Source organism: Artemia sp. Qi Xiang Cuo, chromosome 3 (genome assembly GCF_049724085.1).
Source record: "Artemia sp. Qi Xiang Cuo chromosome 3, ASM4972408v1, whole genome shotgun sequence".
Classification (NCBI taxonomy): domain Eukaryota; kingdom Metazoa; phylum Arthropoda; class Branchiopoda; order Anostraca; family Artemiidae; genus Artemia; species Artemia sp. Qi Xiang Cuo.
Window position 1 is genome coordinate 59558150 of NC_142796.1, and position 16802 is coordinate 59574951.

The 16802-nt window shown below is 35.7% G+C and overlaps 1 protein-coding gene across 2 annotated transcripts in view; it reads left to right on the forward strand.

The window, feature by feature from the left end:
* The window catches only part of LOC148954349 (sodium- and chloride-dependent GABA transporter 1-like), a 118883-nt gene that overhangs the window by 70047 nt on the left and 32034 nt on the right, over nt 1–16802 (forward strand). For both annotated transcript variants that reach the window (XM_089087051.1, XM_089087050.1), the window contains one exon: nt 1111–1204. In XM_089087051.1, the coding sequence (XP_088943177.1) occupies nt 1111–1204 (94 nt within the window). The remainder of the gene's footprint in view (nt 1–1110; nt 1205–16802) is intronic.

The window sequence follows — 16802 nt, forward strand, 5'->3', positions numbered from 1 at the left end:
TGGCCATCAGACCTGGGCTATAGCTCTTCTATCAACAGAATTGAACGCTTGCTTATCAAACAGTTCGTGGTAGCCAACAGTAAGTAAGGAGCGACCCGGCTCAATAGTGACCGAAACTCGAAAAAACGGAATTATGATACCAATAGATAAATCAAAAGAATTGGACTTTTATGCTGATTTCGAATATATAAGTTTCATCAAGTTTAGTTTTACACATCAAAGTTACGAGCCTGAGAATATTTGTCTTATTTTGAAAAAAAAGGGGGAAACACAGGGACGTACGCAGGGGGCGGCCTCCGGCCCCCCCCGAAATCTCACGATTTTTATCATTTTCCCATAATTTTCTGATTTTTCTCACAGAATAATGGGTTTGAAGGATTTGCCCCCCCCCCCCGAAACAAATTGGGCCCCCCCCCGAAACAAATTCCTGTGTACGTGCCTGGGGAAACACCCCCTAAAATTCGTAGAGTCTTAACTAAAATCACAGAATCAGATTCAGCGTATCAACAAACCCTACTATAGAGGTTTCAAGCTCCTATTTGCAAAAATGTGGAATTTGGTATTTTTTGCCAGAAGAAAGATAACGGATGCGTTTTTATTTGTTTTTTGTTTTTGTTTTTCTTTTTCTCAAGGGCGAACGTATCGACCCAGTGTTCCTATAATATGGATTTTTGCAGATAGGAGCTTGATACATCTAGTTATTCAGCTGTACGAAAACCCATGTCTTTGTTAGATTCTACACGTGTTCCATGTGTATATTAGTGGTATGATTTGCATAATTAATCCCCCTTTTTTCGAAAATCAGAAAAATTTTCTCAGGTCCGAAACTTTTGATTTCATCAAGGAGTAAACTTGAGGAAACTTATATATTTGAAATCAGCATAAAAATCTAATTCTTTTGATGTATCTATTGGTATCAAAATTTCGTTTTTAGAGTTTCGGTTACTATTGAGCCTGGTCGCTTCTTACTTACAGTTCGTTACCACGATCTGTTTGATATTGAAATCTGCGGAAAAATAGAATATGTAGAGTCCAGGGAAAAAAGAAGATCCCCTCTCCTTCTCTGATGGTTTACCATCCTACCAAAGTGACTCAATTCTTCATTTTCAGAGATGCTGTAATAACTTGTATTGTTAACACTGGTACAAGTATTTTAACTGGTGCAATTACTTTTGCAATTCTGGGTAACCTTGCACAGTCTCAGGTAAGTTCTTTGTATTTCAAGTACCTTTCTCTGTGTGTTTTATAAATTAATTCTTTTCCTATTTTATATATATATATATATGTACGATAAATTTGTCTCTTTTTAAAACTCTCTGGTTGAAGCAGTGACTTTCCAAAGTCACTGATTGAAAATGCATTTTCTAAAATTTAGGGGGGAGGGTGTTTACGGTTCTTTTTCAATTTTTCAATAAAGACAGAAAAAAATATTTTTTGCAAAGAAATAATCAAAACAGACATTCAAAATCCCCCCTCCCATTGACACCATTGGCTTTAAGAATTTACAATATAGATTATTTTCAGTAATTAGCTGATAAAAATAGTATTTTTTTGGGGGGGGGGGTGTGAAATCAGGAAAAGTAGGTTTTTAAGTTACTGTTTCGCTCGTTTTCCAGGAATCTCATCTTAGGATGGAAGAAACAATAAAATGTAAAATTGCTCTAAAAATGAAGTGTATAGTTAATTTTTATTAACAACTGGGTCACAATAAACAAAACAGTTGAATCCCCATATAAAACTAACAAAAATAAATATTGCCACATTACATTCAAAATAAGTTCCGACGCAAATTAGCGTATTTGGGACGACCCCCCCCCCCCAAAAAAAAACAACAACAAAAAACACACAAAACAATTGTAGTTATACTTTCTCGGAAAAAAACAACTCTTACTTCTCCCCCTCCCCTAGCCCTACTAAACAACAAACCTACCCCTACTAAGCAACAAAAAAAAAAAAAAAAATCTAAAATTAACATGTTTAGAAGGAACTCGAGTGAATCCCACACTCATAATACACAGCCCGTCACAATTACCGACACTCACCCGATCTCAAAACATACGAAAAAAAAAAAATCTCTGTTGACAACACATAAGCTTAAACTCGCTTCCAAATTTACCAATCAACCTGTCTCTAGAATATTGGTTAAAACAAATACATTGCAAAGAAGCCCGGAATTCCTCAAGGATATTCTTATCTTTTACTTCTGCTGAAAGTCTGTTCCAGACTTCAGGGCTTATTAACCTAATAGGAAACTTAGATCTGGTAATAATAGGAACAGGTATTCCAACTAATTCAAAATTTCTAGTGTGATAACTGTGTTCCCCTTTCTCTTAAAAGTCTTACAAACATACAGGTAACAAATTAGAAAAGAATTTATACAAAAAGCAAATTTTTATTAAAATTTAACGAAACCAAAAACGGTAGAATTTTCAATTGTATATACCAAGATGTTACCGAACTCCACAAATCATTGGTCAGAACTCTTATCGCCTTATTTTGTAGCACACGGATAGGGTATAAATGGCTAATGAACTTCGACGACCAAATTTTTACACAGTATAATAAATATGGACAACTAAGAGGAAAATACAACATTCTAATAAACGTTTTTGAAAAAAAAAATTCTTGAATTTTCCCAGAACTCTGACATTTCTAGCTATTTTTGTACTTATAAACGTAATGTGGTTTTTGAAGATAAGGCAATCATCTACCAAGACAGCAATATACTTCAAAATACTTGTCCGTTTTATACTTTGACTTTATAACTCAGTTTTTTCAACCCAAGGACGTTAATTTTCACTTCTCTCATACAATATGAATATTATGTACATACAATATGAACAGGGAGATCCCTCAAAGTAGTGTTGAATGATGTGGGCTCACCAGCATTTCCAGTGATGTGTGGAGTACCAAAAGGATCAGTGTTAGGTCCACTGTTTTACCTCATCTATGTTGATCTCATGCGTCTTTATTTGAAAGATGTGTGTCTTATTTCGTTTACTGATGGTATTTTTTAACTGTGTTTGCCTCATCTGTGAAGGACCTGGTGAGAAAAGCGAATCTCGCATTGGAAAGGCTAGAGATTTTCACTTCATAAAGTCTATTGTGTGTAAACATTCACCAGACATTTTTAATTTCGTTTTGTAGAGGTGGTACACCACTGGATGGGTCTGGCCAGGTAACTTTATGTGGTAATATAGTTCAGCAAGTTGATCATCTCCGCTACCTTGGTTTTTATCTTGATTGCCATCTGGCATGGGAGTGTCACAGTGACCTAATTTCATCAAAAATTGCCCGTGAGGTAGGAATACTTCGACGTCTACAACACTTTCTCCCTCAAAGAACCCTTCAAAGAATAATATGTAGTTACATACTATTCGTTGGTTTATCCATATATCTCCTATGGTTGCCTCCTATGAAGCAGTAACTTCTTATGCAACTATAGAAGAGTGCAAGTTCTACAAAATAAAGCTGTTAGAACAATCCGTAGGTATGTCCAGAATGTACATGACACATGTGCTGGTTTTAGATCTCTGAAGCTCCTTAATGTAGGTTAGATAAGAGATTACCGAGCTGCAGTATTTGTGTTTCAGTGTAAGAATGGTTTAACCCCTGATGTTTTTAAGAATTTTTAACAAAATAAATAGTGACTTGCATAATTATGGAACTAGGCAAAGTGATAATCTGGTTGTTGATTTGCGTCGTGGTACCGGGCCTTCATTTTCAATGAAACCACGGGTTCGTCAGTATGGAATGAGCTACCATTGAGCATTAGAGTGGCGGAACATGTACCTCAATTTAAAAAGAATTTGAAAGATTATTTTTTTGGGGGAATTTGTTAAATTATATTATGGCTGGTATGTTGGGTAGGGGAGGAAGAGGAGTTGGAGAGGTAAGGGTGGGTACGGGCTAAGATAATGTTGGAAGGGGAGAGGGAGTTGATTATTATGAGTGATGGAGATTGGATTTGTTATTATTATTTTGTTTATATTTTGTTTATCTATTATTATTTTCAATTCAGTTATTTGTTTATTTATCTATAATTTTTTTCATGTGTATAGGTTATAGTTTATCTATTTTTGGTTTATTTATAATAGTTTTAATTAAATAGTTGTTGTTTAGGTAAATAGTTGAGTTAATAGGCAAGTAGTTACGTGGACTTTCGCACGATCGCAAACCATCATAGGTTTTCTCCAGCGTGAAAGTGTTGTTTAATTTATTTATTTGTTTGTGAATGTGGATTAATAAACTTATGAAACTTATTGTTTTCTTACGATTATCAAGCAGGGACGGATCTCAGCATTTTTTTTTTTTGGGGGGGGGGGTAAGATGGGTCCATATCCGGATAGTCAAGGGGCATGACATATATAATAATTGTTTTCTTCACTTTATTGGGGGACAACTTGGGCGGCCCCCCCCCCCCCCAAACGACGCCCCTGCAAATAAGCAGTTTTTTTTACTCTAATCTATCTTTTGATTATCACCATCCCTTGTTTCCTATTCTTTTTTAAACCCGTTTGTGTTTTCTGAAAAAATTGAAACTACCTTTAAACCCTGAATCTAGACAAATGTTAACAAATGTGTTATAAATTAATAAAGCATGTTCCGCAGACATATTTTTAATAGAACTTTATAATCCCTTAATGGAGTAGAAGCTTATACTTTTGACCGTTAGGCAATTATAACAACAATAATAAAAATAATATTTAGGGTTTAGTAGTGTTTTAATGCTGTTTGTTTTTATTTTACTAACATTTACTATAAACACTATGCCAGTCTTACCTTATAATTTACTTATTTTGTCTATTATTTTACTGTCTTTAGTTAACTTCGTTAATTCCTAATTACTGCGTCTAATTAACTTTCTCTATTACCGATAGTGTCACCGTAATTTCGAAGGGAGATTAGTATTTGTTTTGTTTCTAACCTTACTGCCTTCTTCTAAAAGAGATTTTCTAAATTGAGAATTTGTCTGAAATTCAAATAGATTGCGGTAGGTCGAAAGACGTTATGTTAAGCTTTTTGTCGAATAGGTATTTATGCACCACTAATTAAATGAAATTGACACTAGATTCAGTAAGTCATAATGTGTCTTATTTTGGTCACGAGCTAAAAAATAATCAGGGATTTCAATTTGTTCTAAAATTCGTTATTTCCCGTTTCAAAACTGCAAAAATAATTCGATTTTTGCTCTTTTGACCACAAATCTGTGTGCTTGTCTTATTTTAAAACTTAGAATTTATTTTAATGTTCTCAGACAACACAGAAAAAGAGAATTTCCGGCTGTTGTAAATAGTAGGTGTTATGTTGCAGCTTTTGATAATGGGATATTTTTAAAACCTTTTTACAGCATTTCCGCTTGCTTACCAATCGTCTGCGTAGGGGAGTTATATGCCTCCTTAGGGGCTTATTTTTTTTTAAATTCTTTATTTTTCCTTTTCAAAACTTCAGAAATAATTGGATTTTGTCTTTTTTACATCAAAATTGTTTCTGTGTCTTATTTTGAAATTTAGAACTTCTTTTTAAGTTCTCCTCCTCCTTTAAGTATCAATTTCCTGCTCCTGATTCTCTGCTTTCGGTCGGGAGTACCATTTGTGGATGGGGCAAATCGTCTGACGCTTGCCTTATATCTGGGTCGATATACTCAGGTATTTATACCACCCCTATTAAAGGAAGTATGCATTATCGATTGGTTCGGTCACCTGTTCCATGCGTTATTTGGGTCTCTAACTAAAAAATAATCAGGGAATTCCTTTTTTTCTACAATTCGTTATTTTTCTGTTTTAGATCTGCAGAAATAATTGGATTTTCCGTTTTTGACATCAAAATTGTTTCTTATTATGGAATTTAGATTAGTACCTCTTATCTCCTTTTAAAACTTATAGGAATAACTGGATTCTGAATATTTACCATCAAAATTGTGTCTTATTTTATGGCTTATTTATGGCTTATTATGGCTTATGGCTTATGGCTTATGGCTTATATGGCTTATATGGCTTATATGGCTTATGGCTTATTTATGGCTATAAAAAACCATTCCTTTTTTGCTCATCTTTTTGCTTTTGCGTAAAATTTTCGGTTCGTAGTATTGCAACATCACCACAACTATGTTTACCTTCATTCACCCAGAAAACAGGGGATAATTAGCCCCATTTTGAAGGCCGAAATATTTAAAAAGTTTTAAAGTATGTAAATATTTAATAAAATATAACATCGGTTGACAAACAGGTTTTTTCAGATTGTAGCCCTTCGTTTACTGCTTTATGTTTTCAGTTATAATGAAAACGCTGCACTTGGAACACGGACACGTAAGTAGGGCTGGTAATTTTAGGTCTTTGCCATCCCCTAGATCTCCGAATTTTAATGGTTTCTCCTATTATTTCTTATGCTTGTTTGAATCTATGCTCTCCTAAATATTATGCTCCCCTGGAATAAATTCATGGTTATGTGCTTAGGCAGATATTTTTTTTTTTTTGGCACAGAATGTTCAGAATAGTATATCTTATTTTTCTGAATGACTGAGTACAAATTAAACACATGAAAAAATAGAAAACATGTTTCTATATTTTATTACCGTAATTTTTTATTACCCGTTTTTATGCTATATTTATTTAAACAACTTTTTCCACAAAATAATTTTTTAGAAGAAAAGTAAAGAACACCATTAAACCAAAAATGAGCAAAAGTAAAAGCGAATAATCTACCCAACGTAAACCTACAACAAATCAGCATCAATAAAAAATGAAACCAAAAACGAATAGAAATGGCCATAAATAAAAGAGTCAAACTCGAAACAATCAGATTAACAAGAGTAAAACTCATAACCCCTATACCTTCTCAAGGCCAGTACATAATTTGTAATTTACTAAAAAAATACATTTTAAATGTTTTAACTTTTTTAACTTACTAAATCAAAATTCTTACGACTTTAAGAAATCAGTATCAGCATATGTATATTAAGCTGACAATGCACACTCATTTGTATTTTTTTTCTGTTCGTTTCTGTTACGTTTCTATTCGTTTTATATTTTCATAGTCTTTTTCAGGGAAAAAGAAAACAATACTTAAAATCTTTTCGATTTTTCTGTTAGAATTTAGAGTTTTGGCCAAAGCGCACACAATGCGCTTTGATTTAATTTTCAAGCAACATTTAGTGTTTAAGCATAATGGGCAAATTGCATAACTGTGAGGGGTTGGCCTACCCAATAACTCTAGAGGTATAGTTACTGGACCATTCAGCTATGCTGAACAAAATGGCTGTCTCAAAATTTTGATCGTAAGTATTTGGAAAATGATGGGCTAAAGAGGAGGGATGATTGCCCTCCCATCAATTTTGACTCTTAGAAAGGGCACTAGAACTTTTAATTTCGAATCGAATTAGCTCCTTTAAAAATGTCAATGATATTATTTCAATGATATTATTTCAATGATACTATGATAAAACCGCGCTGCCTATGATATTGCTTATATGTTCTTTTACTACCTCCATGCATATAGTTTTTTCGTATAATTGAGACTCCCCCTAAACGTTCCCTAAAAGTTTCAACTTAATGCCCTTAGTGCCATTAGTTACAGTAGCCATAGAAGTAGTATTAAATGTATACACATTCTAGTTCAAAATCTGTCGCGAGTTACCCTGAAAGGTCTAACTAAATAATGTAAGCCGTAATTGAGGTATTGCTTTCTCGCCCTTTTAACAATCTACATGATCATAGTTCGTTTTGCTTTAGTTCAGCATCCGCCTAAATATTCTTTGAAAAGTTTACATTAATACCCTTAGAATATAATATAATAATTTTATTTATATAAGCAAGTCTGGCTATTTATATAAGTCATAGTCTAGAATAAAAAATTCCAACTAAGTGGTGCTAGTACTTTCAACAAAAACAAGAAAAATACGAAACTATAACTTATTAAACACTGACATGTAAAAAGGAACGAAGGAATCGGTGAAACGGTTTGTTCTTGGAGTAGGCAATTGAAGTTTCACTTTGTTAGCTGACCTTGTGTTTCTTTTATTCCTCATAACTGGTGTTAGAATCTCTCTATGTCTTTCACTGCTAAGAAAAAATTGGCCAAATTTGCAGATCAAACCAAAACGACGTTCGTGAAGTTACGGTAGTTGTGGGACAGATAATGCCGATTCATAACTTACATATGCGTCTGAAAGAATAACTTTAAAGGCTCGTTTGTGTAGTAACTCAAATTGATCGATTAGGTAACTTGTGTTGTTGACTTGAGGGCCCTCTACAGGGCAAGAATACTCGAGAATTGGTCGCATGTACGTAAGATAACCCGTGTTAAGTTGGGGCACAGAAAAACAGAAAAGACGTAATAAGATAAGGGTACGCATCGCACCATTTGCCTTTTTTTGTGATTGTATCAACTTGAGTATTAAACAAGGAGTCACCGCTAAAGGTGACACCGAGAATTGAAGCCGAAGATACACTAGGATACGGTGGAGGAGGACTGACAAAGGCACTCTTAAGAGGATTAAAGTGAAGAATTTTGGTTTTTCCTTCGTTGATTTGAAGGCTGTTGACAGTACATTGGTCTTTAAAGTTGCTTATTATATGCATCACTGGATTGGGGAACTGCCTCGGAGTTTTCAATGAGATATTTCAGAAGAACTGACAAGTCGTCTACGTACTAAAACCCGTCCTCAAACTCAGAAAGGACAAAGTTTATAACTGCTAAGAACAACATTACTGCAAGTTTCGTGTCTTGTGGAGCACTCACGTGAGCTTAGCCCATTCGGAGATGGTGTCTCCAGGGAAAAGGCTGTAGAATCGATCGCTAAGAGGAGAATATGCTTGAGTGCACCCATTGTGCGTAAATTTATCAGAGCTATGAAGTGGCGAATAAGGTCAAAGGCTTTTCGGTAATCCACCAGGAGCAGATCGACAATCGTTCTTCCTCGGTCAAGCCACTCGACAATAAGGTGATACATTCTCACTAAGTAAACAGTTGTGCCGTTTCGTTTCAAGCATCCGTACTGATATGGGTCAAGAGAAAAAGAAACCTGTAACATGAGCTCGCGATATATAAAGGTTTCTGCCACCTTAAACAGGTTCGGGGTTTTTGAGATAGGCCGAAGTTGGTCGCAAGATTTGGGACCCTTCACTTTGGGTATGACGCGAACGTACGCTCTCTTCCAAGCACTAGGGAACACTTGTTCTTGGTAACACTGGTTAATAATAGAGGAGAGTGGCTTGGCAAGGAAAATAGCGAAATCACGCATCAACTTTAAATGTACCGTGAGTAAAATGCGATATATTTAAAATACCACAATAAATTTCCTTCTTTCTAAAGCTAATTCCGACTTCCTCTAATTAAGTTTAAATCTAGTGTCAAAAAGAAAAGTCCTTAATCAGCAAGGTGAAAAATTGCAGATAGCCTCAGACAAAGAACGGCGCTATCCAAGCTTTGGATTTCTCTAATACAGTGGGCAAAAAAAAAAAAGATGCTACGCACAGTATTTCTAAGGAAGTTTAAATGATAAGAACCGTGTGAACGTTTAAATCATCAGAAATATTTAAAACAATTTATTGGACAAAGGGTTCGCATCCTTGGACCACTTGGGCCAATTGTGAGCCAGTTCTTAGAACGCAGGACAAAAAAAAATACGTTTGATAGTGGGGTAAAAGTGCTTTTTAGAGGTATTTGTAAAAGAGAGTCAGGATCATTCAGATAGAATTATTTCGGCGTACGATCTTTACAATTCTTTCATTGTTGTATCTCAGTCACCGCTATTGTCATTTGAAGTGACCTACTGCTGTTCACCTAAATATGTAAGTCTCAATCAATCTATTGCTTTTTAGCTGTGTTTATTTCATTGAATATGTCTGTATCTAGCCTAACGACATGTAATTAGTTCGCATATCTCCAAGGCACGTTCCCAAGGAATTTGATCTCCAGATAGCTCGGGGAGAAAAGGTCACATTTATATGGCTACACATTTTATTGTCTCTCATTAATTGAGGGTGGCGTAGGCCTTGTTGGCACGATCTTTAGCGCTATAAGCGGCGCTATCGGAGAACTTATAAGGTGTAAGTTCACAGCTTCAGGGTACGATATTAGATTTGACGCGGTCAATATGTATGACCACAATTAAGCCCAGTCCATTTATTTTATAGCTAATAATTTCCTTACAGCCACGAACGCCATTATCGCTACAAATGGCGCAGCCGGAAATTGGAGGAAAACTTGCGAACTAATTACGCTATAAACTTTGTAATTTGAATTTAATTATTGGAGAGGTACAGACACATAAGTAAAGTGTTTAGGCCTATAACCACTAAGCTACCACAGGAAACCCTTTAAAATATCTCATAGGAGATAATAGCCTCCCCCAAAATAGGTTAAGTGAAAAAATAAATTTATTTTGAGTTGATTCAAAAAAAAAAAATGTCGGACGACCTTAACGATGGTGCAGAAATTGGTCGCGAAAAACATAGAAATAGCGAAGTCTATCCCGGAGTACAATGGTCAATCAGATATTGACGAATTCAATATCTAATTGGCCTAGTTTGTACAACTAACAAAAACAGAGCTAGAAGCGTTAGTCGACATGCTCCTACTACGATTAAAAGGCCAGGCCTTAACCTTTCTAAAACAGATTGAACATACCATAGGCAATAACGCCAACTTGCCAATAAATACGGTGGACAAATTGTTAAAAGCATTTAAAGATAGATTTATCGAAACCAGTTCCATAAATAAATTAAAACACGGAACGGTGTCCTTTGACTATTCACAAAATATAAGAGAATCTCTTGATAATATACGCATTTCGGTAGAGGCAAAATACGGAAGAGGTTCAGGGCAACTGTATAAAAAAGTCATACTAAATACCTTTTTGCAAGGGCTAAAACTATATAGAGTGGTAATATCCAAAAATATTCAGACGTTGGATCTCGCAGTTCAGGAGGTAGAGCGATTGATCGAAGTCGACACGATGGTAGCAAATCACAGTAAAGCAAAAATAAATAGCCTAAGCGACTCAAATGCGAACATAAACTTCAAGAGCGATCAGGCGTCCCCCAATTTCTTTTCAAGGGATAACTCCCAAGTGCCACAAAGAAATAAAACGCAAGAACCCACTAGGCAGAAAACAATACGTTTTCAGCCTGTCAAACAATCTAATTATGAAAATAACCATACAATAATAAGATGCTATAATTGTAAGCGACCTGGGCACATCGTGAGGGAGTGCCATTATGTCCCCAACCGCATACCAAGAATTGTTGTCGGCAGTAGGCAAAATTATGGCAACCATTTGTTCAGAAGAACAAATTTTAACGCCGTTGGTGCACTAGACTATAACCTGGGAAGATTGCGCCAATCAGTACCTTACAACGCGTACCAACAAAATTTTTATACCCCTCCTCCCAATAGACAAATTAATTACCGATATGAAAACCCAAATACTCGCCAAGGCCAATATAATGCGAGAATGCCAATATAAATCACGAAAATTTGCCGATGGGAAATGAAAATTTTGCAAGCCAACGGCAATGGCAGTCAGCGCCAGCAAGCGGCACTGACAGAGGACATGCAAGTTACCATAATAATACATGGCGAAGGCAGACAGACATAAATCAATTAGATATGCCTACGGAAACTCATACGTCGGAATATCTATTACAGGCACCGACACATGAAATAAATCGTCAGGGAAACGTTTCAGGCCCCTAAGAAATATAAATTGGACCCAGGGGGTGCCCAGAATATTTAATAGGTCCAAAACAATGGTAGTGCCGTCTTGTAGTGATAGTTATAACAAGTTACCTATAGTTCATGATTTTTGTATAGAAAACGTTTACTTTAAGGTCTTCGTTGACAGTGGAGCTACGGTCAATATCATAAGCTCATGCGTATTTAATACGGTGCCTCTGCTTATTATGAAACAAAGAAATTTCAATAATCCCAATTTATCAATTGTGACAGGACATAATTTGAACGCAAAAGGTTCAATTTGCCTAAACGTAAAAAGGGACAATAGGATCTTTCCGACAAATTTTGTAATATGCGATAACTTTCCGTACGAAGCAATTATAGGCGCAAATTTTTTAAGGTACAATAGAGTACTATTAGACGTAGTAATCGAGAGGCTTGTCTACCCGGCTAAGGTAGGGGAAGAAATTTCTACCTTAAGAAATTGTAACAGGGGATACGAAGACAACGTAACAGTAAACAAAATTTCTGACGGTATAATGTCGCAATCTTTTGAACCTCATGTCTCGCAAGGAGGAAAAGAAATAATCAGAAACTTGTCCAATTACTCTGAAAGACATTGCAGAGATGAAGTAAATTAAAAAAATAAGGGTATTGAATCTGCGAAAATAAAAATAGGAGATATGCGACAGTACAGGTCAAACGAAATTAAAAAAATAGCAGAATTATGGAAAAACATTGTAAAACCCAACGTGACGCCGTAAGATGCCGCAATGGCACAGCATAGTGCCAGTATGAATCTAATAATCAATGAATATAAAGAGCAATATTACGGATTCGCGATAAGGAAAACAAAAGTCCCTCCCAAAACGATGCAAAAATTTCAAATATCACAGATGATTGAACCAGTGGTTAGCAAATCCGAAATAGGGTTTGCGACCCCATCAGTTGAAATTCCCGAAAATCTGCTATGCGAGGAACAGATTATATTTTACGACAAAGGAGAAGGTTTTATATGGGTAACTAATAACCACGAAAATGATACAATTACAATAAAAAAGGGGACGTGTCTAGTTCAAATCCAGGTTTTATCGGAGAATGGTTTAAATAGATGGAAAAATTCCAAAAAACACCCAGTCAACGGCACTAAAACCTCAAATAACAGGTACCCTCTAACTAAATCGTAATTTTTAAACAAATTTAATATTGATCATATTACGGACATAGAACTTAAGAACAAATTATGCGAATTTTTATGTAATTTTAAGGATTTATTTACCACATCTGAAGATGACATCAGACTTATACCATTTTATGAACCTTCAATTTTAACGACTGGTAATCCCGTAGCGAAACAGCCATATCGTGTGCCGTATAAGCACAAAGAGTGGTTAAAAAATAAAATCCATGAATTAGAAAAATTGAAATTATACGCCCCAGTATAAGTCCATATAGCGCACCAGTGATTTTAGTACCAAAAAAGAATGGTGATCTTAGACTTGTAGTAGATTATAGAGCCCTTAACTAACAAGGTAGTTAGCGATAAATTTCCTCTACCAACACGAGATGAAACTCCTGACACTATTTCAAGGAAAAACAAAAATTTTATTTCTTCAGACCTTACCCAAGGCTACCACCAAGTAAAAATATCCAAAAAATCTGTCCCATAAAACTGTATTTTCAACAGCTGGGTGTGATTCTTATGAATACCCGAGAGTACTTTTTGGACTTAAAACAAGTTCAAGTGCGCTTTGTTGACCCCTGCTACACAAGTTAAGAGGATTAAAGAATATCATTCCTTTTGCCGACGATGTCATATGCGGGGAGAAAATGCTGAACAACACTTAGCAACGTTAACTAAGGTGTTCGAGAAGTTCAGACAGGGCAATTTAAAATGCCGGCCTGAAAAAGTAAATTTATTTCAACCTAAAATTAAATTTTTAGGAGTAGTAGTAACACAAGGAGAGATATCCCCAGACCCTGATAAAATAAAATGTGTTGAAAACCTCAAGCCCCCCAGAACTATATAAGAATTAAGGGGTATTCTAGGTCTTACTGGCTATTTTAGAAAATTCGTGCGCAATTACGCCCAAATTGCGAAACCCCTCACGAAATTAACTAAAGGGAACTCCCATAATGTTACCTGGTCCCAGGAAGCTCAAACTTCCTTACACCGTCTCAAAAAGGCACTCACTTCTGTACCAATATTATCATTGCCTGATTTCGCAAATGGACAATTTGTGGTCACAACCGATGCTAGTTCAAAAGGCATTGGCGCTATTCTTTCACAAATATTCCCAGTAGAAAACCCTAATCCTCTAGAGAGAACGCCTGAACAATACCAAATGGAAAGTTCTATACTATTTACGTAAAACCTTATTAAAGGTTTAAAGTATTTTTTCCCCCAAAAACATTGAATTATTCTCTATAATCCACTATTTGGATAAATTTAGACACTACCTGATTTGTACAAAATTTATACTACGATCAGACCATAAAAGCTTGCAGTACCTGCACACATTCAAAAACCCCATGGGAATTCTAGCTAGATGGATTATGAAAATCCAAGACCTAGATTACGAATTTTAATATTTAAAGGGAAAACAAAACGCAGCTTGCGACTTTCTGAGTAGAAACCCAAAAAATATTCCGTCGGAAGCTAAGGAAAATAAAGTTAACGCTGTCAATGCTAAGAGCAAACATGGACGTAAGAAAAACAAAGTCAAACACACAGTAAAGGAAAATAAGGTTAATTATTGTACCATGTCGTTAGAAAATATAAAAAGAAAGCAAAAAAAGGACGACACGTGTTCAGCGCTTATTAATTATTTTGTGAATGACGATGTGTTACCGGATAAATTCAAAACTCTTAGAAAAGAGATAGATAATTTTTACTATGACCTTGATGAAGAAATACTATGTAGAATCGTGACCGCTGAGACAAATAGAAACCAAACCTCAATAATACCTGTAATACCACAAAACTTAATAGTGCCTGCATTTGAATATTTTCATTCAGATATAGGTGGACACTTAGGAGTAACAAAAACTTTCCATAAATTAAAACGATATTTTTACGTGCCGTCGGCAATAACAAAACTTAAAGAATTTGTAAGTACATGCGAAGCGTGCAACTTAAGAAAAATCCCCCAGCTTATCCTAATCCTCCAATGGGAAGGGTCCCGGTAGCAAAGTACCCCTTCGATATTATCTCATTTGACTTATACGGAACAAGTGGAGGCTTACCTGTTTCCAGCAGAGGCCATACTTGTATTCTTTCGGTTATAGATCACTTTTCCGGATTTACTTTTGCAAAAGCATTAAAAAATCAAAGTTTTTACGCCACAAGTAAGGCGTTGGCGAAATTATTTTTAAAATTTGGCATTCCAAATAAGGTTTTGAGTGAAAACGGAAGCAATTTTGTTTCAAAGGTAACAAAAGACTTAATGAGTTTTCTTAATACAAAGAAAATGGTAACAGCCCCGTACCACCCATAAGCTAATGATAAAATAGAAAATAGGCATAAAATATTTTCGAACGTATTAAGTATTTATACAAAAGACAATAGGAACGACTGGGATCAATTCTTACCTTATTTAACTAACGTAATCAATACTGCCTATTCTGAAACAACTAAAGATAATCCATTTTATTTACTTTTTGGTCGTGATTTTAGAATCCTGTATGATGAAATTATTGAATCTCGGCAGTATTATAATAACTCCGAGGTTTACAAACAAGAAATCATAAATAGGATGAGGAAAACTTATAAAATAGTGAGGCAAGAGTTGGAAAAATGTAAAATAAACCAAGAGCTAAGAAACCAACCCAAAGTCAAGGGGAGTATAGATTTCAAGGTAGGAGACTACGTCTACCTAAAGAATGAAGCTAAAACGGAAGGCATAAAACTTTCCAACAAATATTCTGGACCGTACAGAATAGTCAAAAAGCACGATAACGACTATACTTTTAAAATGGAGTACCCCGATAGCGGAAGAACTTACAAGGCACATGTTAGCAGAATAAAAAGAGCCAAATTTCCGGAAAGATGGGTATCACGTCCCTCCTCTACTGATTCGTCAGCTGAAAATGAGCCCCCTAAATCAAGATTGGCAGAGCTAAAACCCTTAAATTTTAAACAAGATTATTTTGAAGATGACAGTGATGAGGAAAACTTTGAAGAATTTTTAGCAATGAAAATCAAGTTGTTCCCAAGAAAAAATCCCTAATACAAGGATTTTTTCCTGAAACAAAAAAGCCAAAGGATCAAACAAGTTATTCATCGGTGAGCGCAGGAGAACTAGATTATACGATATCTCCAAAAACCCAATTTTTCCCCGATAGAATTTCGACCCCTTGTCCCCCCAAAAAATTTCCAGACAATATGGTTTCCCCTGAAACACCAATAGAAAGGCCCCTGTCTTTACAGGAAGAATTAAATAGAGCTGTAAAAACCCCCGGTATTACTGTAAAGAAAACTCCTCCCAAAGATTCAACTAAACCAAATCTGTGAGAAGCCATGGATTTCATTAATTTCCCCATAAAAACGAGTCAAAGTACATTGCCCGAGAATAAAACTCCCGAGGATGACCAGCAAGGACAATATCATGATATAACTGTGTCCAAGGTCAAGCCTAAACAGTGGACTTCATGGGGGGAAACCCTAGTGCAAAAAATGCCCCATCCCCCTGAGGACATGGCATTCAAACTTTGGAGGAACCTCGCAAAAATTATTAATTCCTCCCCTAGCTCTGAAGAGTCTTTAAAATCTCCCGAGCTGAAAACTCAAGGCGAGGACTTAAGGAATAAACCATCTACTTCCAGGGGAGTAGAAATTTACGAAGGACGGGCAGGTGATAGCTCAAAAATGCAAGGTGCAACCTCTAAAACTTACGATACAGAATCATCGGAAACTAGTTCCAAAGAGTCTGACGGCAAATATGGCCATATAGTAACCAAATGAATATGGAAACAAAGAATAACTTAAGCAGCTTCACACTCGACACCACCGAGCTAAAAAGGGCGCTAAAATCTGAAAAAACAATACAGAAAGTTCTGTCTTATGTTGCTATGAGAAACGAAAAAGAAAAAACCACCGGGACCCGAGGAGACAATGATAATAACAA